Source organism: Vulpes vulpes, chromosome 2 (genome assembly GCF_048418805.1).
Source record: "Vulpes vulpes isolate BD-2025 chromosome 2, VulVul3, whole genome shotgun sequence".
NCBI classification, from domain to species: Eukaryota; Metazoa; Chordata; class Mammalia; order Carnivora; family Canidae; genus Vulpes; species Vulpes vulpes.
Genome location: NC_132781.1, coordinates 101,467,333 through 101,494,855, shown reverse-complemented (window position 1 = coordinate 101,494,855; position 27,523 = coordinate 101,467,333). Strand labels below are relative to the sequence as shown.

The 27,523-nt window shown below is 37.9% G+C and overlaps 1 protein-coding gene across 6 annotated transcripts in view; it reads right to left on the bottom strand.

The window, feature by feature from the left end:
* Positions 1-27,523, bottom strand: part of MYO3A (myosin IIIA) — a 372,796-nt gene that overhangs the window by 163,293 nt on the left and 181,980 nt on the right. For 5 of the 6 annotated variants that reach the window (XM_072742032.1, XM_026013647.2, XM_072742058.1 and 2 more), the window contains 4 exons: positions 19,979-20,055; positions 16,822-16,967; positions 13,582-13,647; positions 10,052-10,207 (listed from right to left, as the gene is read on the bottom strand). In XM_072742032.1, coding sequence (XP_072598133.1) covers positions 10,052-10,207; positions 13,582-13,647; positions 16,822-16,967; positions 19,979-20,055 — 445 coding nt within the window. Of the gene's footprint in view, positions 1-10,051; positions 10,208-13,581; positions 13,648-16,808; positions 16,968-19,978; positions 20,056-27,523 lie in introns of those variants that run through there. The other variant, XM_072742061.1, reaches the window with a different exon arrangement.

Sequence of the window (27,523 nt, the reverse complement as noted above, 5' to 3'; positions counted from 1 at the left end):
ATCCTGGAGACCCTGGATAGAGTCCCAGGTCGGGCTCCCTGCATGGAGCCTGCTTCGCCCTCTGCCTCTCTCTCTCTCTCTCTCTCTCTCTCTGTCTCCCATGAATAAATAAATAAATAAAATCTAAAAAACAACAACAAATGCAAATCCCTAAACTCTTTTCAAAAGAAAGGAAAAGATCATGATGTTGATGATCATCAATTCATGTCAAACAGTCACTAAAATCAAGTTACAACATGACTGTATCCCAAATATTTCAAAGGTGCTAAATTATTTTAAACTTAGTTACTTCTACACTCTACCCTCTTAATTAAAAGAAAAAAGTCTAGGGAAACATGAGCAAAAATTTCTTGACCCTTGAATACACTCCTCAGTAAACTCCAACTGCAGTATTTCAAAGAAGCTGGTGAAAGCCGAAATGCCCATTATGAGTAAATCATACAAAGCAGCTCCCCAAAATCCAGCAAAAACTCTTAGTATCACTAGTTTTGTGAATGCTAATTTCTACTACTGGTGAGGGATACAGAAACTAGTAAGAGGACTGGTCTGAAAATCATGGGATCTGAGCTACAGCTCTGCATGGGTTGTGAACTAGTTATTGAATTGGCAGGACTGAATTTCTCTGGCTTCAGTTTTCTGGTCTCTCAAATAAGTAACCAGAAGAAAAGTTCCCTTCCAATAATAAATCTATTTTGGCATGACTATTCTCTGGTGGGAAAAAAAGGGTGCAGCATGATCCAGACAGGAACTGAACTAGGTGTTAGGACAAATAGGGTCTGGCTCCAGCTCTTCTGCATGACAGGATATAAAATGACCCAGAACAAGCCTTGTGTTTCCCCTTGGTTGATGGTTTTTTCCCTTTCCTTGATGGTTTTTCACTCTGTTTATAAAGCATTTTACTCTGAAGCATCAAAGTAACTTAACTCCTAGAAATTATTTATAGCTTGTTAGTACATTTTAACAACTTATTCTTCCTGTTTACTTGAATTCCTTTATTTATTGCAACTTAAAAGCAGAGATAGTCATAATGGCCTTACCCATGGAAATGCTTAATCAATAGCCTATTCCTATAAAATTCCCCCAAGAGATCATGCTTAAAAGCTCTTATCTGGGAACTTTTCTGGAAGAGGAAGTAGTAAAGAAAGGCATAAGGAAATATTTCAGGTGGAGAAGGATAAGTTATTATTTATTTTCTAAATTTCCTGGTCCTAAATGAACCCTTACTATATCCTCCCACCTCCACTTATCATTTTTCTAAGTTCCCTCTCTTGGACAGACACTGTCACCAGCTCATGCCTTAATGAGAACTCTTCTCTTGGATTTCATATGGACAATTCCTTTACCCGTTGTTTTGGCAAAGATAAAACTGGAATTTTCCAAAATAAAATTTACTTAGACTATAAGCACACAGACACACACACCAAATAATAAATAATGATTTCCATGGTAGCAAGGATCATATCACAATTGGTGTTGGGTTGAATGAAGGCATAAGAAATTTAGTCGTGCTGTAGGCTAAAAACAGAAAATAGAAAAGAAGACTACGCCAAGATAATCCCTAGATTTCTGGTTGGCAGAAGGAATTGAGTGGTGGTGTCATTAATAAGAAAGGGACCAAAGTACTAACTTTGGATGGGACAGCATAAATTCAATTTTGGACATGTTCAGTTTGAAGTGTCTTTGAAACTTTGAAATATTCACGCAGATATGGGAATCAAAAGAGTAGTTATTATAAGAGCAGCCAGGATAAGCTTTTTAAAAGTCCCACATATTAGGGGAAATGAGTATAACGTTCCAAAGGGTGAATAATTCTCAAAGACATAGTTATAGCCATTAGAGAAAAATTACCAAGCCCAGAAAATAGAGAATAAAATAGAATCACGCATTGTATCCCACTGAAAAAACCCTATTATTACCTCCCACTGATTTTTCTGCTTCCTTTTTTTATTCCTTTTCTTTTTTTTGTAAAATCAAAATCCCTTTCAACTGAAATTTACATGACATAAAGCCTTATATCTAAATAAAGAATTGACAGCTTGAATCAGGCTTTCAGTACTGAATGGTTGTATAATTTTTTAGTTTGTCTTTCATTTGTTAATCCTTTCAGATATGTCTCAAAGTTGCCTTATATCTTGGTTTCAAAACCATATATGCTGGGACAAGTGGGGTGATTGTAAGAGCACCACAAGTACAGCTGTATTTTGGGCCTAAGAAATGACTATGTTTGGGTTACTAAATTCTTACAAATACTTTTTTTTTACTTTTATTTATTTATTTTTAAAGATTTTATTTATTTATTCATGAGAGACACAGAGAGAGAGGTAGAGACATAGACAGAGGGAGAAGAAGCAGTCTCCCTCCAAGGAACCTGATGCCGGACTCAATCCCAGACTCAGGGATCACACCCTGATCTGAAGGCAGAGCCACCAGGGCGTCCTTCCTTTTTGCTTTTATAAAATTATATGCAAAACAGAATTTACACACATCAAAGTTAATCACCACTAGCATATCCAGGGTATCAAGTAAAATATTAAAGTTACTTTGCTTTGTATGTAAAACAAAATAAATTTTTCAAGGTGACATGCTAATAATATAACCACAAAACAAAATTCTTTAAAAGATGGATTGATTGATTGCTAGCTAGTGAGTTGTGGGGAGGGGCCCAGGGAGAGAATCTTCCAAGCAGACTCCCTGTTGAGCATGGAATTTGACCCAGGGCTCCATCCCAGGACCAGAGCCAAAACCAAGAGTTGGAAGCTCAACCAACTGAGCCACCAGGTGCCCCACAAAATGAAATTCTGAGTTGGGATTTATCCTTCAAGTGGGTACTGGGCTAGGTTTTTCCTTTATTTAAGGAATGCAAATCATATCTTAAATAATACTTTTAGGTATATGTTCAAGATATAAAAAATAAAGAATTTTAGAAACCTGTTTCCATTTTCCACATAATTCACTGCTATAGTATCTCAATATATCCTTCCTCTGTGGGAAGAAATTCCAAGACGGTTGCAAGAAAGCATTCTGCCTCTCACACAGAAACTGGAAGTGAAGGATGCCTGGGTGGCTCAGTGGCTGAGCATCTGCCTTCGGCTCAGGGAGTGATCCTGGGGTCCAGGGATCAAGTCCCACATCGGGCTCCCTTCGAGGAGCCTGCTTCTCCCTCTGCCTATGTCTCTGCCTCTCTCTATGTATCTCTCATGAATAAATAAAAAAAAGAAAGAAAGAGAGAAACTGGAAGTGAGGGAGAAGCAAGTGTTTCTCACTGCATTTCTTCACCTGTACAACATGGATCTATGATCTAAGCATAGGGAACCAGATGGCCTTGTATGGAACTTAGAATCTTGAGCGACAGAGCTCAAGGTCAGTTTACAAACATTTTGAAGTGGTTGTGGCATTCCAGAAACCAGTGTTGCCGCAGGACTTGGAGTGGAGAGTAGGTATCAGTGGTGGCTTCCTAGGCAGTTCTTGGGGAAGGCTAATTGAGGCTTCCTTTGTTTCATACCTAGGCCTGGCTCTCTGCCTTCCTCTCAATCCCCTGAGCCATTCAGTATTTTTCACTCAATTGCTTTTCTTCTTAAATTGGCTTGTATTGTTTTTAGTCAAGAATGTTGAATAGTACATTTCAATTACAAATGACTTTTATCTGTTCCCATTAAATCATGCAATTGAATACTTTAAAATACTGGATTCAAGGGCCAAACTTTTCTTTTAAAATCTTTTATAATTTAAAGTTCTCATGGATTCAGTCTGCACTGTAACACTGTCAATTTAACTTTGGTGAAAAACACGTTTCCATGGCTGGAGAGTCTGTCACAGAAGGAGTTGCTGCCTGCATATGCTTCTTGATTCCTCAGAGCAGGTGAGTAAGTTATGAGAGTGACCTGTTATATATATTCAGGCCTTGACTTAAGATACAAAGTTCTTGTATCCATCCCACAGTGCCTTCTAACACTGCCCCTGGCCGTTATCAGGAAATTTAAAGTACTCAGTTTGTATTCAATTTATTTTAGGACAGTCTTCTTTAAAACTGAATTATGATTCTTTAAGAATTATCCAGCCAAAGACATATATCAATCTGATTTCACAGGTTAATGTCACATACAAAAAAACCCAAACAAACAAAACAAAAAATGTCGGGCAGCCCGGTGGTTCAGCGGCTTAGCGCCGCCTTCAGCCCAGGAAAGGATCCTGGAGACCAGGGGTTGGGCTCCCTGCATGGAGTCTGCTTCTCTCTCTGCCTGTGTCTCTGCCTTTCTCTCTCTCTGTGTCTCTCATGAATCAATCAATCAATCAATCAATCAGTCAATCTTAAAAAAAAAAAATGTCAGCTTCGAACAGCTATGTTGATTTAGCACAGATTTTGGATCAACCTTACAAATGCTGGGATCAAATAATTCCACCTGATATTGAAGACTACTACCCCACCAATATGTTGCCAGTGGCGCCCTGCAGCCTCTCTCCTTTTGCCAGAGTATGTTTCACTCTTTTCATGGACTAAGATCCATGGTCAAAAGGTGTTGTGCATTAATGATCCAAACTCTACTCCCATCTCCTCCAAATTATATACTTGTGAAAAACAGAATATTTGTTTGAATATTTTTAAGTAGTATTAAAACAGCAAAGACATTCTTGAAAGCAAGATGAGCATTATAGTGGACCAAACAGGTCAGATACACCCTGGACAAGAGGGCAGAAACCACAGGCTGACACAAAGCCCAGGACCAGAAAAAGGCGGAAGAGGCTTGGAAGGTAAAGGAAACAAAATGCCCCACTCACAATGAAGGCCTTTACCTAGGCTGGCGAGAGAGAATGCAGCTGAATGTGGGGAAGGGATGTCTCTTACCTGGAAGAGAGCATTGAAAAAAATCTGCATCTTCTTCCTTTTATGGAGCCAAGTGCCTGCAATGACAAGAGGAATCACAGACACAAGGTCTACTTCACACTGGTTCAGTGACCAAATCTATAATGCCCTCCAAATCCTATTGGGCAGAAGGGCTCCTGAAGCCAGATTATGGCAAAAGCAAAGCTTCCAAAAAAAAAAAAAAAAAAAAAAAGAAGAAGAAGAAGAAGAAGAAGAGAATGCAGAAGGAAAGAAAAAGAAGAACAAAAACCCTTCCCGTTCATGGTGGCAGAGCAAACCAAAATTCTAAACCCCAGAAGAAAACCAAATATTAAGGGAACAAATGAACTCAATAATCAGGACAACTGATCCGTTTTGAAATGCAAATCAAGAAATGACTATTAAAGAGTCTACAGAGACAAAGAAAAGAACCACATTCACAAAAAAAGAAAAAAAAGTAGCCAGATATGAATAGCCAGAAATAAAGTCAGATATAAATAAAGAATAAATGTTTACAGAAAGTAAGAAATTCTAGAAATAAAAATAGAGCTGTTGACAGAAATATCAGCATGAAAAATACGTATTCAGGGTAACTCTAGACAAGTCCTAAGAATTAGTGAATTGATAAACAATTCTGAAGAAATCATCCCCAAAAAAGCAGAAATTAATAATGAATGACAAACATAAAAGAGAAAGTATAAGATACATGAGGTATACAAGACACTGCAATATTTATCTCTTAGAAGTAGAAAATAAAAAGAATAAAAGAGGATCAATATTTAACAGAATAATGACTGGAAATTTTCCACAACTGGGTGAAACAGAAGTTCTCACATCGAAAAAAAAAAAAAGTTCTCATATCGAAGACATATTCTGAATTCTTAACAGGATAAACAAGAATCAATTTTGTGACTCAGAAATACAAGTGTTGAGCCTAATGCGGTACCCAATCTATAGCTGTTTTCAATAATTTTTTTTCCTTATTTTAACCTCTGGAACTTGGAGCAATAGGCTTAGAATCTAAATATTGTGTAATTCAACCATTCTTATGATGCTTGGATGCTGGGAGGCAATTCTCCATGGGTCTCTCACATTTCTGTATGTCTTATATTAGCTTTTTTTCCAGACTGTATTTCCAAGGATGCTTGTATAGCAAATGGTCTTGGAAGTTAGAGAGAATGTCTCTCTCCAGAACAGATAGAAGTTTTGTTTGTTGAACAGGATAGTAAGATAATGTCACTCTAAGACAAACCTTGGGCAAGTGTGCCAGCCGTTTTCAAAGACTGGAGTTTTCCAAGCTCAGGTTCCTACACTGGGAGGCAAACCCACTGTATATACCCATCCACTTAGGTCATTTCACATCAGCCCTAGCACATGTGGGGCAAGAACAACCAACATGAATATAAAACTCATGTTGTTAGCTTAGCAAGAGTAGTAAAGCCCTTTGTCTCTGATCCTGGCATCTCGTATCTTCTGCCAATATGCAAGAAACTGGAACGTCAACTATGAGCTTACAAAAAAAAGTAAAATCTCAAATCCTCCATAGTTCTTGACATAGTTCTTGAACACCCTACACAGTGCTGGTACACTTCAGTTTCTGTTCTTTTTGTTTGTTTGCTTGTTTATCTGCTTGCTATGGAAAGAATGGGGTCATGGCCAACCATGGAACTGAATTCACACAAAGAAAGGATGAACATGTATGAGCTCATGGCCACCTACTCACTGTAAACTACACACCTGCTTCCTTCTTATCTGCAATGCATTCCACTCACAACGTAACGTTTCCTCATTACAGGAATATGAGTTCTGTCTCTCCAGCAAGGCTGTAAACTCATATAGGCAGACTATTACCTCCAGAGATGTCTATTGTCATTACTCTTTTTACTCATGTGAATAAAGCCTGGGTTTAGGGATCAGGATTTGAATTCCAGCTAAGCCATTCATTACCTGTGTAGCCTTGCACAAGTTAATTAGCCTCCACAAACTTTGGTTCTTCTTAGTTGTGAAAATGGGGCATCCTAGAACACTTCCCTCAGAGCTATTGTAAAATCACATGAGATAATAGAAAGTCCTAACGTCTGGCACTCAGTTAGGCATCAAGCAAATAGCAATGAAACATGTAACCCTTGACAGGAATTCAAACAGAATCATCTTTTAAGTCATGCACTATTTTTTACTCACTTCTCCTAACTTAGCCCTAAATAGTGATATGCTCCTGAAATGGAACTAATAGAATTCTCAAGAATCAACTGAAACTATAAAAGACTACTCTTTGACTTAGTACTGTCTCTAGGAATTTATCTTAAGGAAACAATAAGGGATTCATGTGCAGTTCTGTTCATGAGTGTTACTTATTAGAGTTAAAAAATAATTAGGAACTTGGGACATCGGGGCGGCTCAGGGATTGAGAGCCTTTGGCTCAGGTTGTGATCCCGGGTCTGGAATTAAGTCCCACATTGGGCTCCCTGCAAGAAGCCCACTTCTCCCTCTGCCTATGTCTCTGTCTCTTTCTCCGTGTCTCTCATGAATAAATAAATAAAATCTTTAAAAAAAATTAGGAACAACCTAAATGTCTAATGATAGAGGATTATTTAAATCAATTATTGAGCAGTCATGCAAGGTAATGTCTGCAGCAATTAAAAAGATCTGTCATAGAATATGAATGACATAGATTTAATGACATGAATATTCACTATTTAGTGAAAAAAAGCAGGTTCCAACAATCAATCAATGGAAGAGGATAGCGAGTCCAAATAAACTCACTTCATACAGTCACTTAACCTATAAAAAGGAGGCAAGAATATACAATGGGGTAGACAGTTTCTTCACTGGTGTTGGGAAGGCTGGACAGCTACATGTAAAAGAATGAAACTAGATCGTTTTCTTACACCATACACAGAAATAAGCTCGAGATAGATTAAAGACCTAAATGTGAGACCTGAAACCATAAAACTAAAAGATAACATAGGCAGTAGTCTCTTGGACATTGGCCTTAGCAACATATTTATGGATACGTTTCCTCAGGCAAGGAAAACAAAAGCAGAAATAAACTATCGGGACTGCATCAAAATATAAAGCTTTTGCACAACAGAGGAAACCATCAACAAAATGAAAAAAGCAACCTACTGAATGGGAAAAGATATATGCAAATGATATATCCAATAAAGGTTTTAATACCCAAAATATAAAAAGAACTTATACAATCCAATACTAACAAATAAATTAGGAATATGGATAATAATGTCAAAACTCGAACTTATCTAGTAATTACATATTCTTTTCTTTCTTCCTGATTAAAAATGGGAAGAAGAGACGCCTGGGTGTCTCAGCGGTTGAATATCTGTCTTTGGCTCAGGTCGTGATCCTGGGGTCCTGGGATGGAGTCCCGCATCAGGCTCCCTGCAGGAAGTCTGCTTCTCCCTCTGCTTATGTCTCTGCCTCTCTGTGTGTCTCTCATGAATAAATACATAAAATAAAATAGGAATAAGACTTGAATAGACATTTTTCCAAAGATATTCAGATGGCCAACAGACACATGAAAAGATGCTCAAGATCTCCAATCATCAGCAAAATGAAAATCAAAACCACAACAAATATCACCTCATACCTGTTCGAATGGCTAGAATCAAAAAGACAAGAAATTAAAGTGTTGGTGAGGATGTAGAAAAAAGGAAATACAAATCCAAACCATAATAAATACCATCTCACAATCAGAAGAATGGCTACAATCAAAGAGACAAGAAACAAGTGTTGCTGAAGATATGGAAAAAAGGAACCCTCACACACTGTTGATGGGAATATTAACTGGTGTAGCCACTGTGCAAAATGTATGGAGGTTCTTCAAAATATTAAATATAGCAATACCATACAATCCAGTAATTCCACTACTAGGTATTTACCCAAAGAAAATGAAAACGCTGGGGATCCCTGGGTGGCTCAGCAGTTTAGCGCCTGCCTTCGGCCCAGGGTGTGATCCTGGAAACCCGGGATCAAGTCCCACATCATGCTCCCTGCATGGAGCCTGCTTCTCCCTCTGCCTGTGTCTCTGCCTCTCTCTCTTTCTCTCTCTCATGAATAAATTAAATCTTAAAAAAAAAAAAAAAGGAAATGCAAACACTAATTTAAAAGATATAGGCACTCCTGTGTTCACTGTGGCATTATTTATGACAGTCAATATATGGAATCAACCCAAGTGTCTGTGGAAAGGTGAACAGATAAAGAAGGTACGGTATACACACACACACACACACACACACACACACACACACACACACAAATGGAATATTACTCAGCTATAAAAAAGAATGAGATCTTGCCATTTGAATAACATGGATGGACCTAGAGGGTATTATGCTAAGTAAAATAAACTCAAAAGAGACAAATACCATATCATTTTACTTATATGTGGAATCTAAAAAACAAAACAAATAAACCAACAAACAAAAACCCCAAAACAGACTCATAAACACAGAGAACAAACTGGTAGTCGCCAGAGGGGAGAGAGTATAGGGGGATGGATGAAATAGGTGATGGGGATTACAAAGACAAAAACAAAACCAGGCTCCAGAACACATATAAGTAAATTCCAATTTTTAAAAAATGTGTATTGATTCACAAGATACTAAAAGGTTATAGATTAAAATGTAATACTTGATTGATTTTGTTATATACTTCTCTATCTTCTAAACTCCTTGAAATAAACATATATACTATCTATAATAAGTAAAAGGCACATTCAATATTATATAAACTATACATAACAGATTATTAGATATCGAAATAGGAAGTAGGATAATGATATTTAAAATGATTTTTGAATGCAGCTAAGCCAGAAAAAATGATACCAAGAAATAATATTTATCAGAAAGTCTTTCAAAGTTTATGTTCCTTTTTAAATCTCAAATCTAAAATACCTTAACTTTACAGAAGAGCAGAAAACACAAGAAAATATATGCCAATACTAACCATCTACTAAAGTTTACATTCTTTCTTCTGGTGAAGTTCTTTAGAAATGCTGTGAGCAATGTTACCAATACTGGGATGCAACTCAACTGTGAATTCAGTTTACATGCAAGAATCCCCTTATCTCTGAACCACAGGGAACTAATTCAAATGAGGTCTTTTCTCGCCTTCACAACGATTGCATTATAAAATAGTTCAGCATTGTTAGACGATGTTTGGACTTCGTGAGCGAAGATGTTATTGGATTACCTGGCCTTTTCTGTGCCTCCCATGCCTTGATGAATGTCAATGAATTCCATTAGTTGTTTTTGCAACATCACATCTTTGCCCTCGATTTGAGTAATGAATTTATGCTGTAAAAGATCAGACACTGTTGGACGCTTTTCATAATCTTTAGTCAAGCACCTGCACTGGCCAAAAAAAAAAAAAAAAAAGAAAGAAAAGAAAAAAGGAAGAAAGAAAGAACATGTAATTACTAGATAAGTTCGAGTTTTGACATTTTATTCATATTCCTAAAAACTACTATAACACAAGAAAGCAATGCTCCTCACAAATGCTCATCCTGAGCAGCATATCTCAAAAAATGTTACACTACAATATGATGAAATGCATGTTTGTGAAAGAGTACACATCTGTGAGCAATGCTACTGCAGAGTTACCAGTTTCTGACTCAACTCCACTCCCTATGGCCCCAGCAAGCATTTTGGCCTAGTGGTAATTAAATGAGGCCTCCCCTGCAAAGTCTCCTTTACAAGTCAGTAGCTAAAGAATGAGGCATTGAAGTCATTACAGTTTGAAAGCTTATCTAAAATTAAAACAAACTTTTCTGTTTCCCTCCTCTAATACTTTTAAAGGCTTCTCAATTGATCTATTTCTTTCTACGTGATAAAACTGCTAAGCTATCTGAGGAGGCTAATAATGTTCTGGGGATGTTGAAACTTCACATCAGGGGACATTTTTTGTCATTCTCTCTCTCTCTCTCTCTCTCTCTCTCTCTATATATATATATATATATATATATATATATCAGAGGGGAGATATATATATATATATCAGAGGTACTAAAGCATGCCACACCTATCAGTAGGTTCAATGAAATCATTGCATGAGAAAGGATAAAGCTAGTGAGAACACCTGAAACAGCAACATGGGAGGGACATTTGAACAAAGAGGACATTTAATTGGCCACAACAGAGGTCTTCAAATATTTGGAAGAGGGATTAGACTAGCTTTCTGTGGTTACAAGAGACAAAGAACCCAGGATCAATTCGTGGAATTAAGAGAGAAACAGATTTCAGGTCAGTATAAGGAAGAACTTTTCAACAGTGAGGCTTATCAGAGTTAGAATGGGTTGCACTGGGGATGATCACCTTTATTAGGGATGAGGATATCCTGATGGGATGGCCACTCAGCACCCATGTTCGAGAAGGATTTATACTCTGGGTATGGTTTGGGCTGTATCAATTTCTAGTATTGTTCCAACCCTGAGATTCAGAGGAGTTATGGTTGTGAGACAACTGGTCAGAGCTCAGCTGGCACTTGGGGACATAGAAAAAGAAAAAAAAAAAAAGAGAGGAAGAAGAAACCCATGGCTTGACTAGGGCATTGGCATTTCTAATCTATACTGTTGCTCTCCCTGGGGATGATAATTTGGCAATTTCTTTTCCTGGGCTTAACCAGTAACATATTTCCCAGGGATGGTAAAATATGTTAAGGAATAAGGATGACAGTATCTGAAAATAAGAATAAGTGCTCTTAGTGTCCATTTAGCTTAACAGAATGCATGCACTTCTGACATCTACAGTACTCATTCGATCGATTGATTATAGTCACATATGAAATTATTTGATCCAAGTAGAACTGTATCAAATAGCTGGTATGTACCAGGCACTCTGCTGGACACTGGCATTACAGTGACAAGTGAGGCATATTCAGTGCCCTGCAGTTATTCACTGTCTAGCTGGGAAGAGAGGCATCTAAACAGGCAGCTAAGCAAAAGTGCCAGGGTTACTAACGGAAGAGGAACAGAATCCAGTGATAGCACACAGGACAGGATACTAACCAGCTGCCTGGAGGAAATCAGGAAATGTTTCTCGGAGGTAAAATGGTGTGACACACGTCAAAGTCACCAAGTTCCACTGAGGATCTGTGTGGAGGGACCGCAGACGTGGGGGGAATTACGAATTGTGGGAAGACCTTCAAAGTTACCAGGGGTTCTCCCAAGACATGTGAAATCTGACTGCACTTTATCAAACACTCTGTAGTGCACACAGTAGATACTCAGTAATATAATGCTTATGCGAAATCCGGGGAGCAAAGTGGACTCTCAATCCTTGGGTTTTCACACCCCTTAACTCTAAACCTCTTGTCTTTACAGGAATAAGGGAATAAGTAGATATTCTTGGTAGAAAAACCAATGAGGGACACCTGGGTGACTCGGTGGTTGAGCGTTTGCCTTTGGCTCAGGTTATGATCCTGGAGTCCCAGGATCGAGTCCCACATCGGGCACCCTATATGGAGCCTGTTTCTTCCTCTGCCTATGTCTCTGCCTTTCTCTCTCTCTGTGTCTCTCATGAATAAATAAAATCTTATAAAAAACAACACCCAATGATTGTAGTACATGTATAACTAGTTCCTTCACTTTCTTTGCGCTTTCTACATTTTGAGTGGTATCTGACACTTGTGATTTTTTTTAAAGATTTTATTTATTTATTTGAGTTATTTGAGAGAGAGAGCAAGTGAGAGAAAGAGAGAGCACAAGGAAGTAAGGGGCAAAATGAGAGGAAGGAGCAGAGGAGCCGACTCCCCACTGAGCAGGAAGCCTGAGTGGGGTAGGATCCTCTGGGATCCTGACCTGGGCTGAAGGCAGATGTTTAACAGACAGAGCCATCTAGACACCCCTTATATATGTAAGCTTAATGTCCCCTGCCTCCTATTTACAACCTGGGGTCATCCTCCGCATTAGCATCATCATTGTCGTTGTCGTCATCATCATCATCATCATCATTTATGATGAAGACATAAAAAGATTTTGAAAACAAGTTCATGGAACAGATATTTAAAAACTGTTGACTCATATCCTCCAGCCGATTGTCCAGAGGCACTACACTTATGCTAAATATTTGTCAAATTAAAAATGTTCACTACAGGGCACTTTGGCTCAGGTCATGATCCCAGAGTTCTGGGATCAAGTCCCGCATCAGCTCCCTGCTCAGCAGGAAATCTGCTTCTCCCTCTACTCTTAATCCCTGCTTGTGTTCTCTCTCTTAGTCTCTCTCAAATAAATAAAATCTTTAAAAGAAAATGTTCACTGCATTTCAAATACATAAGGATTTTATCGATACAATTATCAGATTCACCAATTGCAATGAAAATTCCTTTGATGGGAACAAGTGATGCAGATAAATGAAGGGTTAAAAATACTGATTGAATAGATGGTAGGTGAGGAGGGGGACATGCAGAGGCCACAGCTTGCAAAAGGCAGGTAGACAGAAGGATGTGTTCATGGACAAGGAAGCAACCTCAGAAGAATAACTATCTTTAGGTGAATGAACATGACCCTAAAATCATTATTTGAGGAATAATGGATTCACTGAACATTCAGAGGACAGTACAAATGCTGGTTTTCAAGACAATAATGGAAACCCTCTGGGGCTGTTCAACAGATAAGAAATGAGGAGGAGATTCAGAAGCTTAGAGGAAAGGTTGTAAAAGGCACATTTCAAATTCTAGCAGGATGGTATCCCTTTGTTTTTAAAAAACACTCCGTTGTTACTCACTTGCTAATGAAGTCATTGAATTCTGCTGACCAGATCTCAGGCTGCCTTAGTTTGGGGGGTGGATTCCTAGAAAAATAAGCATCGAGGTTGGATTGTGCACATTGGTCAGTCAGTGCAAAATCAGAGCAGGACAGACTGGTGCATCACTGCAATCAGGTTCTGCTAGGCATTATCAAGCATGACCACAATTTTCCAATTCAAAGACAGATAATTAGTTATTAATAATTCTTCATATAAAATGACAGCTTCCTTGTTTCTCTGAAAGCACTTCATATACAACCCAATTTTTCTAACTGATCATTTTTTCTTTTAACAAATCTTTTTGCTTTTACCTGAGTGCCCTAGAGGCAAATATCAATACTTGGCAAAGCAAAAACAGCAAATACTGGGGAATTGTTTTCTGTTTGTTTGTTTTTTACTTTGAGTACTGGAGAAGCCTCATGAGGAATATCCAGAGTACACAGAGGTGACCTGAAAGGTGTGTCATTCCGAATACGAGGGAAACTGTAGCAGACAGGGGCATAGTAGAATGCCTTTTGGAGTTGTTCTGTTGTTGCTGGAAACAAAGTTACAAAAGTAAGGAACTGGAAAATATGATTAGCTATAAAGCTCTGAATGCCACTTAAAAGATTTTGTTACCAGTTCCCTTTATTTTTAGGCCAGAGAAGACTTTTTCTTTTTTGGTATGTTCATGAATACGAAGGCACATCACTTGGAAATGAGGTTGATCTAACTCTGTAATCAAGCAGCATTGATCAACCATGATAGCTGAATTTGCTGAAGTATGGCTTTACACTAATCCTTAACAGCTCTTTGTTTTCATTAGTGGAATGGAAACACTTTGTCTTCAGTTCTGCATTACTCCTTAAATAGCTTCTAATGAAATTAGTGTACAGTTTGTATAGGCTCATTAAAGAAAAGTGCAGCCACTCATCTACCCTGGATCACGCCTCTAGCTCATTGTACAATTCTTAGGACTATTTGAAGATTGCTGATTTGCACATTAAAAGAAGGAATTCTCTTTCCCAGTAGTCTTGTTTTTGTTTCTTGCCCTCCTAAAAATTTCCTTTCTTGGAGATTTACTGGCTTGCTTTGGGTATAACAAAGTTTTGATGATTTTAAAACATTCGGAACAGGGTATGTTTTCAGATCCCGTTTTTTTCTAATTATTTCTACAGTTAGTGTTCTAAGACCTTCATGTTAGAGACATACTGGTGGCAGAAGTAAGAAGAAGTAAGTTAAGAGTGATGAGGGAACAGAAAACTGCTGAGGACAAAGCACAAGCTGACACCCTGCAAACCTCCCGGCCTCCCAACTCTGGGGTGGATTATGTGTGACATTTCTCCTGGGACCTCCCAACTGCCTTCATGTCCATGCGTTACTAGAGGGAAAAATAACCTTGCCTTGACAATGGCAAGGCCTCCAATATCCTGTGAGTCCTCTTTGGCATATGAAAATCCTTTTGAAACCTCTTTTTCCTTACCTCCCCCAACTCCCAAGTATATAATCAGCCACCCCTCACAAGTCCAGGACAGCAGCTCTTTCTACCCACAGGCCCTATCCCCAGGCTTTAGTAAAACCACCATTTTGCACCAAACATCTCAAGAATTCTTTCTTGGTCATCGCTGCAGGCCTCACCCCACCAAACCTCACCTATATTACAGAAGCACCTGGCTCACAGGTACAATAAACAGCAGCGGTGTCCTCCTTCCTCCATCTGGTGTCATCACCAAGAATAACAGCGTCCAACTACTTATGGTGGCTTAAACCATAATTAAAATGGCTCAAGAAGTTATAGGGCTTCATCTTACAGATGGAATGACAGTGGGAGTTAGGAAATAGACTTTTTGTTGTTGTTGTTGTTTTCTTTAAATTTAATGAAATATCTTAGACTTGGTATATGGCAGGTTTTGTTTTTTTTGTAATCTTGTTCCCCCACTTACCAAATAAACAGCATATTTTACAAACAGCTAGGTCTGAGATTTATGTTGAAATTGTTATGTAAAGGATGGTAAGACACTATAATTCAGAACATACATATCAGACAGGAAGTTCAAAGATAAAATTAAAAATACATTCAAATTCTTTGGTCTTATACTAATTTAAATACATGCCAAATATTCCTAAAGAACCCATTTAGACATGAATATAACATATTGGCATTACTTCTTTAGGAGGAGAACTGTTCCCAGGGGGTTTATATATATGATTCCATGTGCTATAGGTACTAGGATGACACAATTTGTTTCATAAAACTATATAACATACCACCCTACCACTGCCCTGGACCCCTGTCATCATAGGCCTTGGGTATGCATTCCATTGGGATTATAGTACCAGGTACAATCCTTTAACACAGTCCTTAAAAGATAACACATATATAATAACAATAGGCAGTCTTTTCACATCAGTTTCCTGAAACATCTAGGAACTACCCCAAAAATACATAAAAATAGTCTTTAATTAGTAATAGGATAAAGAAGGGAAAGAGTGTTAATATACACACTGAAGGGGAGGAGTCTACATAGATAGGAAAGTGCTTTCATGGCTTCAAAGAGATTATTCTAAGTTTACTGTTTTATATTAATGTGTTCAAATATTAACATATTTAAAGTCATTACTATTTTATCAGCAAATTTTGTATATAATTTTATTAATAACATCATTTGAAACTTCCAAAGTCTTAGCAAGTCGTATAAAATTATTGGATTGATAGAGTGAAACAAAGCCAATCACTATTGCACCAACTGTGGCCTACAGCCTTCCTAACAAATTAGGGAATAGGGGCAGCCTGGGTGGCTCAGCGGTTTAGCGCCTGCCTTCAGCCCAGGGTGTGATCCTGGAGACCAGGGATCGAGTCCCACATCAGGCTCAGCATCAGCAGGGAGCCTGCTTCTCCCTCTGCCTGTGTCTTTCCTCTCTCTCTCTCTCTGTCATGAATAAGTAAATAAAATCTTTTAAAAAAAATTGGGGAATGGAAGAAGAGTGGGAGAACTACTGCCTTCTGAGATCAAATCCTTGCCAAAGGAAGACATGATGAGGATCAAGAGAAAGCTTTTACTTGGACCAGGGAAACGAAGCCACTGAATAAACACATTGTCTCAAAAGATGCAGAATGATATTCCAGGCCACTGTGCTCTCAACTTGCTGAAATTTATTGAATATTTCCCTAATGAGCACTCACTGGCTGGAGTAAGTAAGATGGGCTACAGATACTGTACCCCATGTTAGTCCTCTGACCTTGGTATTTTGAAAAGTGCTCTCATGGGATGCAGGTCGGCCAGTGGAGGATCTCCATCCCCTAGCTCGATGGCTGTGATCCCCAGGGACCATGTGTCACACCTGGCATCATAAGTGGTATCCAATTGCTGTTCACATGCAATCACCTAGTAGAAAATGAAGAAAAAAAAAGGTGAAGTTTATGAGTTTAGCAAGCATTGTAGCAAAAGCAAGCATAAAAGTCCTAAGTTTTATATCAAAAATTAATGTGACAAATATTCGATTTTAGTCATAATAGCCCCAAGTGAAAACAACGCAAATGTCCATCAACTGGCAGGGGATAAACAAAATACTGTGTATACATACAACAGAATTCTATTCAGCCATCAAAAAGAATGGGCTATTAATACATGTTACAACATGCATAAACACCTCTAAGAGAAAGAAGCCAGACACAAAGGCCACATATGGTATGATTCCATTTGCATGAAATGTCCAGAATAGGCAATTCTACGGACAAAAAACAAATTAGTGGTTATCCAGTATAGGAGAGCTTGGAAGGAGATGAGGAGTGACTGTTAAGGGGTTTCTTTTAGGGGCTAAGAAAATGCTCTCAGATTAGGCTGTGGTGATAGCTGTACAACCCTATAAACATACACCTAAAAATCATTAAATTGCACATGTCAAATGAGTTCATTCTATGATATGTGAATTTTATCTCAAAGAAGCTGTTAAAAATAAAAAAAGACATTCATATGAATGTCCTGTTGTGTATCTTTGTCTTCTTTAGTATAAAAATGTATTTTGCCTCACCAATTTTTTCATTATCTCATGGCTTCATACATGTGGTCTGGGAATATCTCACCAAAAGCTTGGGTGAATTTATGTCCCAATTTGCCTAAGACATCCTTGGTTTATGCTTTCCTAGAGTTATTATAAATACCATCCCCTTGGACACCTGGGTGGCTCAGTGATTGAGCATCTATCTGCCTTTGGCTCAGGTCGTTTGGTCCTGGGATAGAATCCTGCATTGGGCTTCCCACAGGGAGACTGCTTCTCCCTCTGCCTATGTCTCTGCCTCTCTCTCTGTATCTCTCATGAATAAATAAATAAAATCTTCCCAAAAAAATACCATCCCCATTTTCTCTGCAAAGTGTCATGGCTTGTAAATTATATGGTCACTATTGTCACTACTTTCCTTACCCTTTTTATCCTGACAGACTCCAGCTTGGGAAGGATGGCTTTATGTAACCAACTAATGCTACAAATGCTACGTTTGAACTAGAATTCAATTTAAAAATGTCAAATCAAGAATTTCACTTTTCAACTCATAATTAAATGATCTTGCCTCTGAGACCCTAAAAACACTAAAATAATTCTAAGCCATTAATTATGGAGAATATATTAAATTTTATTTACCTTGCTGCTTTCTAATTCTAAGAGATTTGTCTTTAATAACATAGAGCTGATATATATGCTATGCCTTCATGAGCTAGAGAGCTGGTTATTCAAAATACATACACCTCAACAATTGCAGATAAATGGAAATTTATTGAAATATTGCCAATCATGCATAAGTTGGAATATGTTTATTGCAGAAATGAGTATAATATGCACAAAATCTGGAACATAAACATATTGACATGACAGCTTGAAAAGACCACACTGAACCTATCTTTTTTATGTAACATCTATTGGCTTGTTAAGCAGAAAAGCACTTTCATATCCTGTTTGTGCTATAGGAGGCTTACTAACAATAAATAATGACTTACCAGTAAAATGACAGTCTGGTAATTGTATATTAAGGAGTGTCGATTTTAATTATTAACTCATTTAATACTCTAGTAATTAAATTTTAGATAGATCAAAATCTTTTATTTATAGAGTGGTTCTAAGGTCCATTAATCAAAATTGTTTTTTTACTAAAAGTAAACTTTTTTTTTTTTTTTTTTTTTTACTAAAAGTAAACTTAAACATATAACAATGGCTTTGTTACTGTAACATGGAAAATATAAAGCTAGACTATTAAATATTTAATATTAATCAAATAGTAGTTATTACATATTATAGTATTTATTATGTACATTGTTAATATACATAAATAAGCCACACTTTAATATTATCCCTATATTTTATTAATCTCTCATTTTTTAAATGTTTTCATAAGCTTTTAAAACACTAGTAATATATCAGAACAAACTGAAGAAGCTCTCGCTTTGAGGTTCTCTCATTCAATTTTATTTCTGTTTATATGACTGACTACACTTCCTATTTTTATTTCAAGATGTACACCCATTAAAATTTTTTGAATCCACTGGATTTTTTAAAAGGTTCTTAAGATAATGTATCCTTTCTCCATGTTTTATATTCCATTTATATTTTACTTTTTTGCAAGTAATAATTGAATTAGTATTAAAATAGAAACAGCACACAAGGGTTTAATGCTCAAACACATTTAATTCTAAGATTTTGCAATATTAATGTAGTATTTGAACCACTTCTCCTCCCTTCACTCCTTAGAAAATGGTAAATAAATAGCAGAACTTTTCCCAGAGGTTGAAGAAAGAGCTTTCAAAACATAAGTGTTCTTTACTGATAAACATAATTAAAAAGATTAAAGCATTAACAGTGGCTGTGGAGAGAAGATGGGACTCTAGAAAACTTTTTCCCTCAGCAATTTTGGCAGTTTATCCACAACTTCCCAAAGGTAATGGTTTGAAAAGAGTCTACTAAAGCTGAGCATTGTCCACAAGCAGACTGACTCAGTGGAGGAACCTGTTATACAGGTTAATAAGCAAAAATATGATCTTAAACAAAGGCTAGGGATTTTCATAATATTTCTGTTATCATGTAAAACCAGAATCTAAATATCAATAATATAGACATACTAAGCAGTTAAAAGTAAATTTAATAGAAAGTTAAGAATGCAAGCAATTTCTCTTTACTTCATCTGATTCATTTGTTCAATCCTTCATTTATTCACATCATCATTCACAGCTCATTTATTGAGCACCTTCCACGTTCTTTCTAACCCGTGCAAAAATCTCGCATAAAAACAACACAACTGACATTTTCTTCTGCTACATTCCAAAGCACATATGGAGATAGGATATGCATGAAAAGGAAGGTCGGAAAGGTTAAAATATTACACTTGTCCCTCCTCCCAAAACTATCTGACCTCAGGAGCCATCCAAAATGGTGTTCCTACAGATGTATTCCGACGGTACTGAGTGCTGGTGAGCTGTGCAGACACACCTGGAAGAAAGACAGAACACTTCAATTCCTGCATTAATTGCTCACAGAGATTCCACTTGTAGTAAATTTGCTTACGAACTAAGATTAAAATTCTGTTCCTTGAAAGCTGCCATAGGACTTGAACTTCACATTAAAATATCTAAGCCAGGATTTTGTCATAGCCAAAATATAGAATGGTCCTCTTTCTGTTTCTCGTATCCAAATATCTTCATCCTTAAAGACCCATTTCAAGTTTTATTCACCTATGCTGACAGTTAATCTGCTCCTGATCACACTGACCTCTATTTTTTGACTTTCTACATTTTTAACTGTCTTTGGAGACAGTTAAAACATACTTTGGCATGTAATTGTTATTTGTTTTCTTTTTAAGATTTTATTTATTTATTCATGAGACACAGAGAGAGAGGCAGAGACACAGGCAGAGGGAGAAGTTAGGCTCCCTGTGGGGAGTCTGATGTGGGACTTGATCCCTGGACCCAGGATCACAACCTGAGCCAAAGGTATACACTCAACGACTGAGCCATCCAGGTGCCCCTGTCATTGTTATTTGAATGATATGCTTCCTCCTCTACCTCCTCCTTTCTCTGCCCACTACCAAGTTCTGGTGAATTTGAGAATTTTTCTACAGTGGTATGTACATAGTAGGTTACTTGTGAATGTGAATAAAATGATTTTCCATTACATGATCACCTTCAGACAAATCACACCTGTCTACAAGTTTCAAATTAATGGTATCTATTTAATCCAACACTATGAATAGATTCAGTTCTTTTCCTTTAGAGAGATTGCAGGACAGACTACAATGAAGAGTTATAACCAAATATTTCAATCATGTCATCCCACTAATTACACCTGGTTAGATATAATTATAACTGATCCTTAAGAAAAATAGGAATAAAGTCTCTCCTCACATTTAACACTCCTGTTCTCCATGCAGGCAGGTCTGGTGGCCTCTGGCTGTCCAGTGCTCTTCTCCTAACCTGCTCTGAATTTGATGGGTTCCATGAAAACCACAGGCTTCTACTCTCTCATTTCCCTGTTTTGAAGACTTAGTTATTTATTTGAAAGAGAGAGAGAAAGAGAGAGCAAGCAGTGGGAGGGGAAGATGGAGAGAATCTCAAGTAGACTCCATGCTGAGTGCAGACCCAACACAGGGCTCAATCTCATGACCCTGGCTCTGGAGCAGCAACAGGCTAGGGACAGGGCCAGAGGGCGACCAGGCTGGAGTCGTAGGACTGTGAGAGAGGGGAGCCATCGTGGGCTCCAGACCAGGGCTTGAGAGAGGAGGAATGATAGATGCTGTGGGGCTCCTGCTTCCCACATTACAGAGACCTGCTTTAGGTCCTCCACTCCCCCAGAAAGTTCCTGCAGAATGGCAGCTTGGCTTTGGGGCTGGACCCTTCTCCTTTGTGTTTCTGGGAGGTGATGGGGCAGCAGGCCTCTCTAGGGCTCCTGGGGATGGTGGCCAGAGGTGACAGTGCTCATTTTACATTGGAGTGTAGAGGGGATCAGAGGACAGTCTAGACCCAGGGCCTGCCCCAAACCCAGAAGGATCTTAGAAGGCCCAGATCTTCAAACCCTCACCAGACGGAGAGCTGTGAGAACTGAGGGACAGGTTCCTCTCCTTAAGCTGAGACCAAAAGCAAAGATTCATCCGTCTAATCCACACTTTTGTGGCTAGGATCCCAGATGCAGTGCTCAATGCTATCAGAATAAAGGGGGTTCCCAGTTTGGATCACTACCTTCAAAAAAAAAAAATTTTTTTTTTTTCATTTAAAAACATCACTTCTTTATTTCAAAGGAAAAATAAAAGACCCTCCCAACCCTTTCCAAAAAAACCCAATAATAATAATAACAATAATAAAAAATCCTATTAGAAACCATAAGGAAGCACTGAGAGTTTGAGTATTACATTCTTCAAGTATGCTGTTCGGATTTTCTGTTTTTTAAGTTGGTGACTATACACATATTTAAAAAAACCTTAAAAGTGCGGCCAAGGGATTTTGCTTAAAATTAAGTATTTAAAGGGCTACTTCAAAATACTGTAGTAGGGCTTTGCAGTGATCCTTTGGGGCATGATGCTCTCACTTTTGTATCCTAGCAAAGGTTAAGTGACCAGGTTCAAAAATGATCATACTTCCAGGGTTAGCATGAGTGGCCAACTTGGGTGAGAAAGCCAGGGAGAGATCCATGTGTTCTTCCACGGACAAGGACAATCCACCCTGAATCCAAAAATTCAGACATGGAATATGGTAGGATTTCACAGTAAAGTTAGTCTGGGAGGGGGAGAGGTGGTGAGCCCAGACGAGGCAGGGTGTTAGGTTTAACTGGTTTCCCTAATCAGGTTTTTGCATCTTTTTAGTGGGTTTTAGTGCAGTCCTTCAAGCCACAATTTAGAATGCCCTTCAGTGTGCTCCAGATTGTTGGTTCATATTAAAGGACTGTTTAAGATTTGCATCCCAAGGAAAATCATGCTACATAAAAAGGATCCAAGATTTTTGCCCAAAAAACTTCTTGGATAAAATCTAAGATCATGACCTGAGCTGAGACTGAGAGTCAGACACTTAATTGACTGAGCCACCCAGGTGCCCCCTGATTTCCCTGTTTTGAAAAGTACCTGCTAGGTGTCAAATTTATTTTAGGCTCTGGCTATTTATCTTATAAGCCAAGTAGGACAAAGACACTAATTAAGATTTAAATTAGAATACATTTGATTCTTCCAAGTTGCCATTTGACATTTATCCTAACACTTAAAGGCCATATCCAGCCAAAAGGGTATTTTGGTGGTGGAAATATGCTTAAATATTGGAGGAATATACTTGGGCAGAGGGATAGGCAGTACATTTCAGTTCCACATTAACTGCATCTCACAATTAACTAATCTATTCCAATGATGCATAAATCCTGTCCTAAACAGAATCTTCATCTAAGGCCTTCAAATTGGGTCTTCAAAAAAGTTATTTGACAAAAAAATATCCTCACTAAATAATTTTTCAAATTCGAAGGAGATTATCTAATCTGTGCTTGAAGATTCTCCCTTGAACATTTTCTAACTATCTGAAGAAAGAGAATTATCACTCAATGGCATATTTCTCCAGAATAATACACCCTCTACCTCCACTGCTACTGCAGGGATTTTAACCTTCAGAAAAATTAAATTATTTATTTATTTATTTTATTTATTATTTTTAAAGATTTTCTTTATTTATTTGACAGAGAGAGAGAGAGAGAGAGAGAGAGAGAGAGAACACAAGCAGGAGTTGCTGCAGACAGGGAAGAGGGAGAAGCAGGCTCACTATTGAGCAAGGAGCCCGATGCAGGGCTCAATTCCAGTACCCTGGGATCATGACCTGAGCTGAAGGCTGATGCCTTAACCAACCAACCCACTGAGGCACCCCAGAAAAATTAAATTCAAATCTAAACATTTCATATTGTCTTTTTCTATGAATTAAAAGTAGAAGTGATAAAGCTTGGATTTTGTGATAGTATCAGACTATTGTAATTTATTTACATAGGTGGGAAAAGCAAATGGATCTTTAAAATTTTTAAGATTTTATTTATTTATTTGAGGGACAGAGAGTATGAGTGTGGGGAGGGGCAGAGGGAGCGGGACAAGCAGACTCCCTACTAAGTGTGGAGCCTGACATTGAACCAGGGACTCTGAGATCACAACGTGAGCCAAAGTCAGACACTTAACCAACTGAGCCACCCAGGTGCCCCACAAATGGATTTTAAAATCAATTAATTTGGTGCACATAGGTGTCTTAGTCAGTTAAGCATCTGTCGTTGGCTTGGGTCATGAACTCAGGATCTTGAGACTGAGCCCTGCATTGGCTCCCTGCTCAGTGGGGAGTCTGCTTCTCCTTCTCCCTCTACCCCTCTCCCTGCTTGTGCTCTCTCTCATTCTCTTTCTCTCTGGAATAAATAAACATATTTTTTTAAAAGGATAAAGTCAATTCAATTTAAAATTGATTCTAAATTTACTAAGATTTATTTTAAGGGCTTCTATTTACTTATTTAAATTTACATTACACTTGATCCTTACCAAACATTTTTGTTTCAATTTCATAAAGATAGTTTAAGAATTCAAATGTCAAATAATAATAATAATAATAATAATAATAATAATAATAATAATTCAAATGTCATTTAACTGAAATGTAAAGGGAAAGGAAAAAACCCGACCAAGTAATAAAAAAAAAAATCAAAACTTTTGTTCCAGGCATGGAAATAACCTTTTAGAGTAATCATGTGATATTTTTATTCTCTTTTTGAATATGAAGAAAAGATTATGTCACTAAAGTTGGCATTTCTTAGCAAGTAGTCATGTCCCAGTGTCTGAATTTATAAACATGGATGGTTGGAAAGGACCTTCTTGCCACCCTCCACAGGAAATAAATATACATGGAAGGATACTGGAAAAAACGTTTTTTAGGATGTGATATGTGACCAAAGGTAGTCCATTCAGATTCCTTTTCTTGGAAATGTGAATCTTGAGTGGAGTACATACTTGGAGAGGAGTTAACTAGAGCTAAGTCATCTGATGGCAGGGCCCTAAGGATGAATCCAGGTGATGCTGCTCCTGAGGACCAGGGCTCCCATAGCTCTATTCTTAGGAGGTCAGATGGCCCAACTTCTTTCTCCCTTGACTCTAAGCCTATAAGTATTGTTTTCAGTATCCTTGTCTGAGTTGGTCAAAGTTAGTTTCTGTTGCTCACAACCAAGGAACTCTAACTAATACAAGACCCAAATGATTTTACATATAAAGGAGCAAATTAATAAGGGTAATAGTCAATAATGAGTTTACAAAGCCTAAGAGTCATTAGATTTTATATTAATATCAGATTATATTACATTTATATATTACTATGAGATTAAGAATTTTCTAAGAAAAAAAAAAGAATTTTCTAAGAAAATGTTTGGCCTCCAAACTCTTTAATCACACATCACGGGTTGCCTGGGTGGTTCAGTGGTTGAGCGTCATCTGCCTTTGGCTCAAGAGCCTTCCTCTCCCTCTGCCTATGTCTGCCTCTCTCTCTATGTCTCTCATGAATAAATAAATAAAATCTTAAAAAAAAATCACACATCCCAAAGAAACTTTTGAGCAAGCATACTCAATATAGCTATAGATATCCTCTATATATTTACTACTATATTAATATATGCATTCTGAAGCATATGAAGATAATTTTAAAGGATGAGATTAAATAATAACTATATCATGAATATGTCATAATTAGATACGAATTTTTTTCTGCACCCCAATGATGATTTGCAATCACTTTGGTATTGACACCCCCTTCAAAGACCACTGGTCAGAATGCAGGAGTAATAAATTACAGTGCTCATGGGGTCTCACATATCATTTAGCGGCCTTTGGGATCTTGCAGAAAGAATGTTTCCACTGGCACCTGGTTGTATAATGTAAAAAGACACTGTAAAACTATAAACAGTACAGAAACAAGAAAAATGTAGCCCAGAATGTGAAGAAGGAAAAACAAAAACTCCCAAATAAGTGACAAAGGAACAATGCCACTAGGTAGAATAAGAAACCCTTGAGTTGGGGCACCTGGGTGGTTCAGTCGGTTAAGCGTCTGCCTTCTGTTCAGGTCTTGATCCCAGGGTCCTGAGATTGAGCCCGCATTTGGCTCCCTGCTCAGAGGAGTCTGCTTCTCCCTCCGCCCCTCCCCTCCACTTATGCTCTCTCTCTCTCTCTCAAATAAAAAAAAAAAATCTTAAGAAATAAAGAAACGCCTAAATCTGATAATTTTGGATGATTTTCACATTAACAACAAGACACATACAGGATGCCTGGGTGGCTCAGTGGTAAAGCATCTGCCTTCAGCTCAGGTTGTGATCCCAGGGTCCTGGGATTGAGTCCCTAATCCGGCTCCCCGGTGGGGAGCCTGCTTCTCCCTCTGCCTATGTCCTTGCCTCTCTCTGTGTCTCTTGTGAATAAATAAATAAAATCTTTAAAAAACAGAAGCAAAAAAGCAAGATACATACCCAACTATGAAAGAGTGACCAAATTTCGTGTGTGTTGAATGTTTCTGCAATTGTTAAACCTCAACATTATTTTACCAACACAAACAAATAGCTTTGGAGCTAAGAAGGCAACTTAATGGTCATAAAGTCTAACATGTTCATTTTCAGGTTAGTAAACTTCAGCTACAGAGAAAAGTAAGTTTCCTGAGGACAAATGGCATTTTTTTTTTTTTTTTGGTATGAATTCTCACAAGAAAAGTAGCTAAGAAGGTAGAAAAATGCCAAATTCTATTTTAAAAGATTGCCATAAATTACTTTAAAAGGCAATAGGAGTCCAAATGATGAGTTCAGGAGCCCTAGGAAGTAAAGGGGATTAAGAAAAGCATCTTGTCTAGAGAGGAAATAATGGAATAAGTTGCCAAAGTAAACAGTTATGTAAGTGTCTCAAGGGAGAAGATGCTAAAAGGTGGAAAATTTCAGGCAGAAAGTTGGGATAGTGCGAGGCTATTGGAAGGAATAGGAGGCCAGAGAGAGATCAGGGCTGAGCAGAAGACAGGCTAGAAGAGAGGATGATGATCCATTTTTCATGCTATTTGTAGCCCTTCCAACAAGCCTCCCTGGGCTGTTTGATGGTTGTACAGCCACTTTCTTCCCTATTGCATACATCCTGTTTCTAGGGAGAAATACATGCCAAGAGGTCTCAAAGAGCCTTAGGGAGTCAGAAGAAACATTAAATATGTGGTTTCCCATACGGTTTCAACAGACCAGACAACTTCAGGCAACTTGATTTGTGATAAAAAATACAGCAAAACCTTGACATCTAAAGAGGGCAACGGGAATAGCATGGGATTCTGTTGCTGTTGCTAAAAATAAAATACTGCAGGAATGAGAATTGGAATTATAAAAATACATATTTTTTCAATAAGAAGAGGCCATATGTTTTATTACACCATCTAATATCCTCATTTTGTTGATGAAGTCAGGAGGGTCTGATGATTAATCTGGACATGGTACCCAGGTATTTGGTGAAAATTATTCTGGATGTTTCCATGAAGGTGTGTTTTGGATGAAATTAACTGTGAGTGAAGCAGATTATCCTCCATACTGTGGATAAGCTTCATTCAGTAAGTGAAGAGCCTTAACAGAACAAAGACTGACCTCCACAGGGTAAAAAGGATTTCTGCCAGCAGACTGCCTTTGGACTCAAACTAACTTCCCCAGTCTTCAGGCTGCCAGCTTAACATCACATTTTGGAGTCACCAAGCCTCCACAGTCCCATGAACCTTTCCTTAAAACAAGTCAATTCCCTTCCCACCCCGTACTCCCATCCACTATAGCCTGTTGATTCTGTTTCTCTGGAGAACCCTGGCTGATACAGATTTTGGTACTAAGAGTGGTTCTAGGGGAACAGAATCATAAAGATGAGTTTTCTAAATTGGTTCTGGGGTTTCTGGAATTCACTTTCTAATCTGGTTAGATTAGA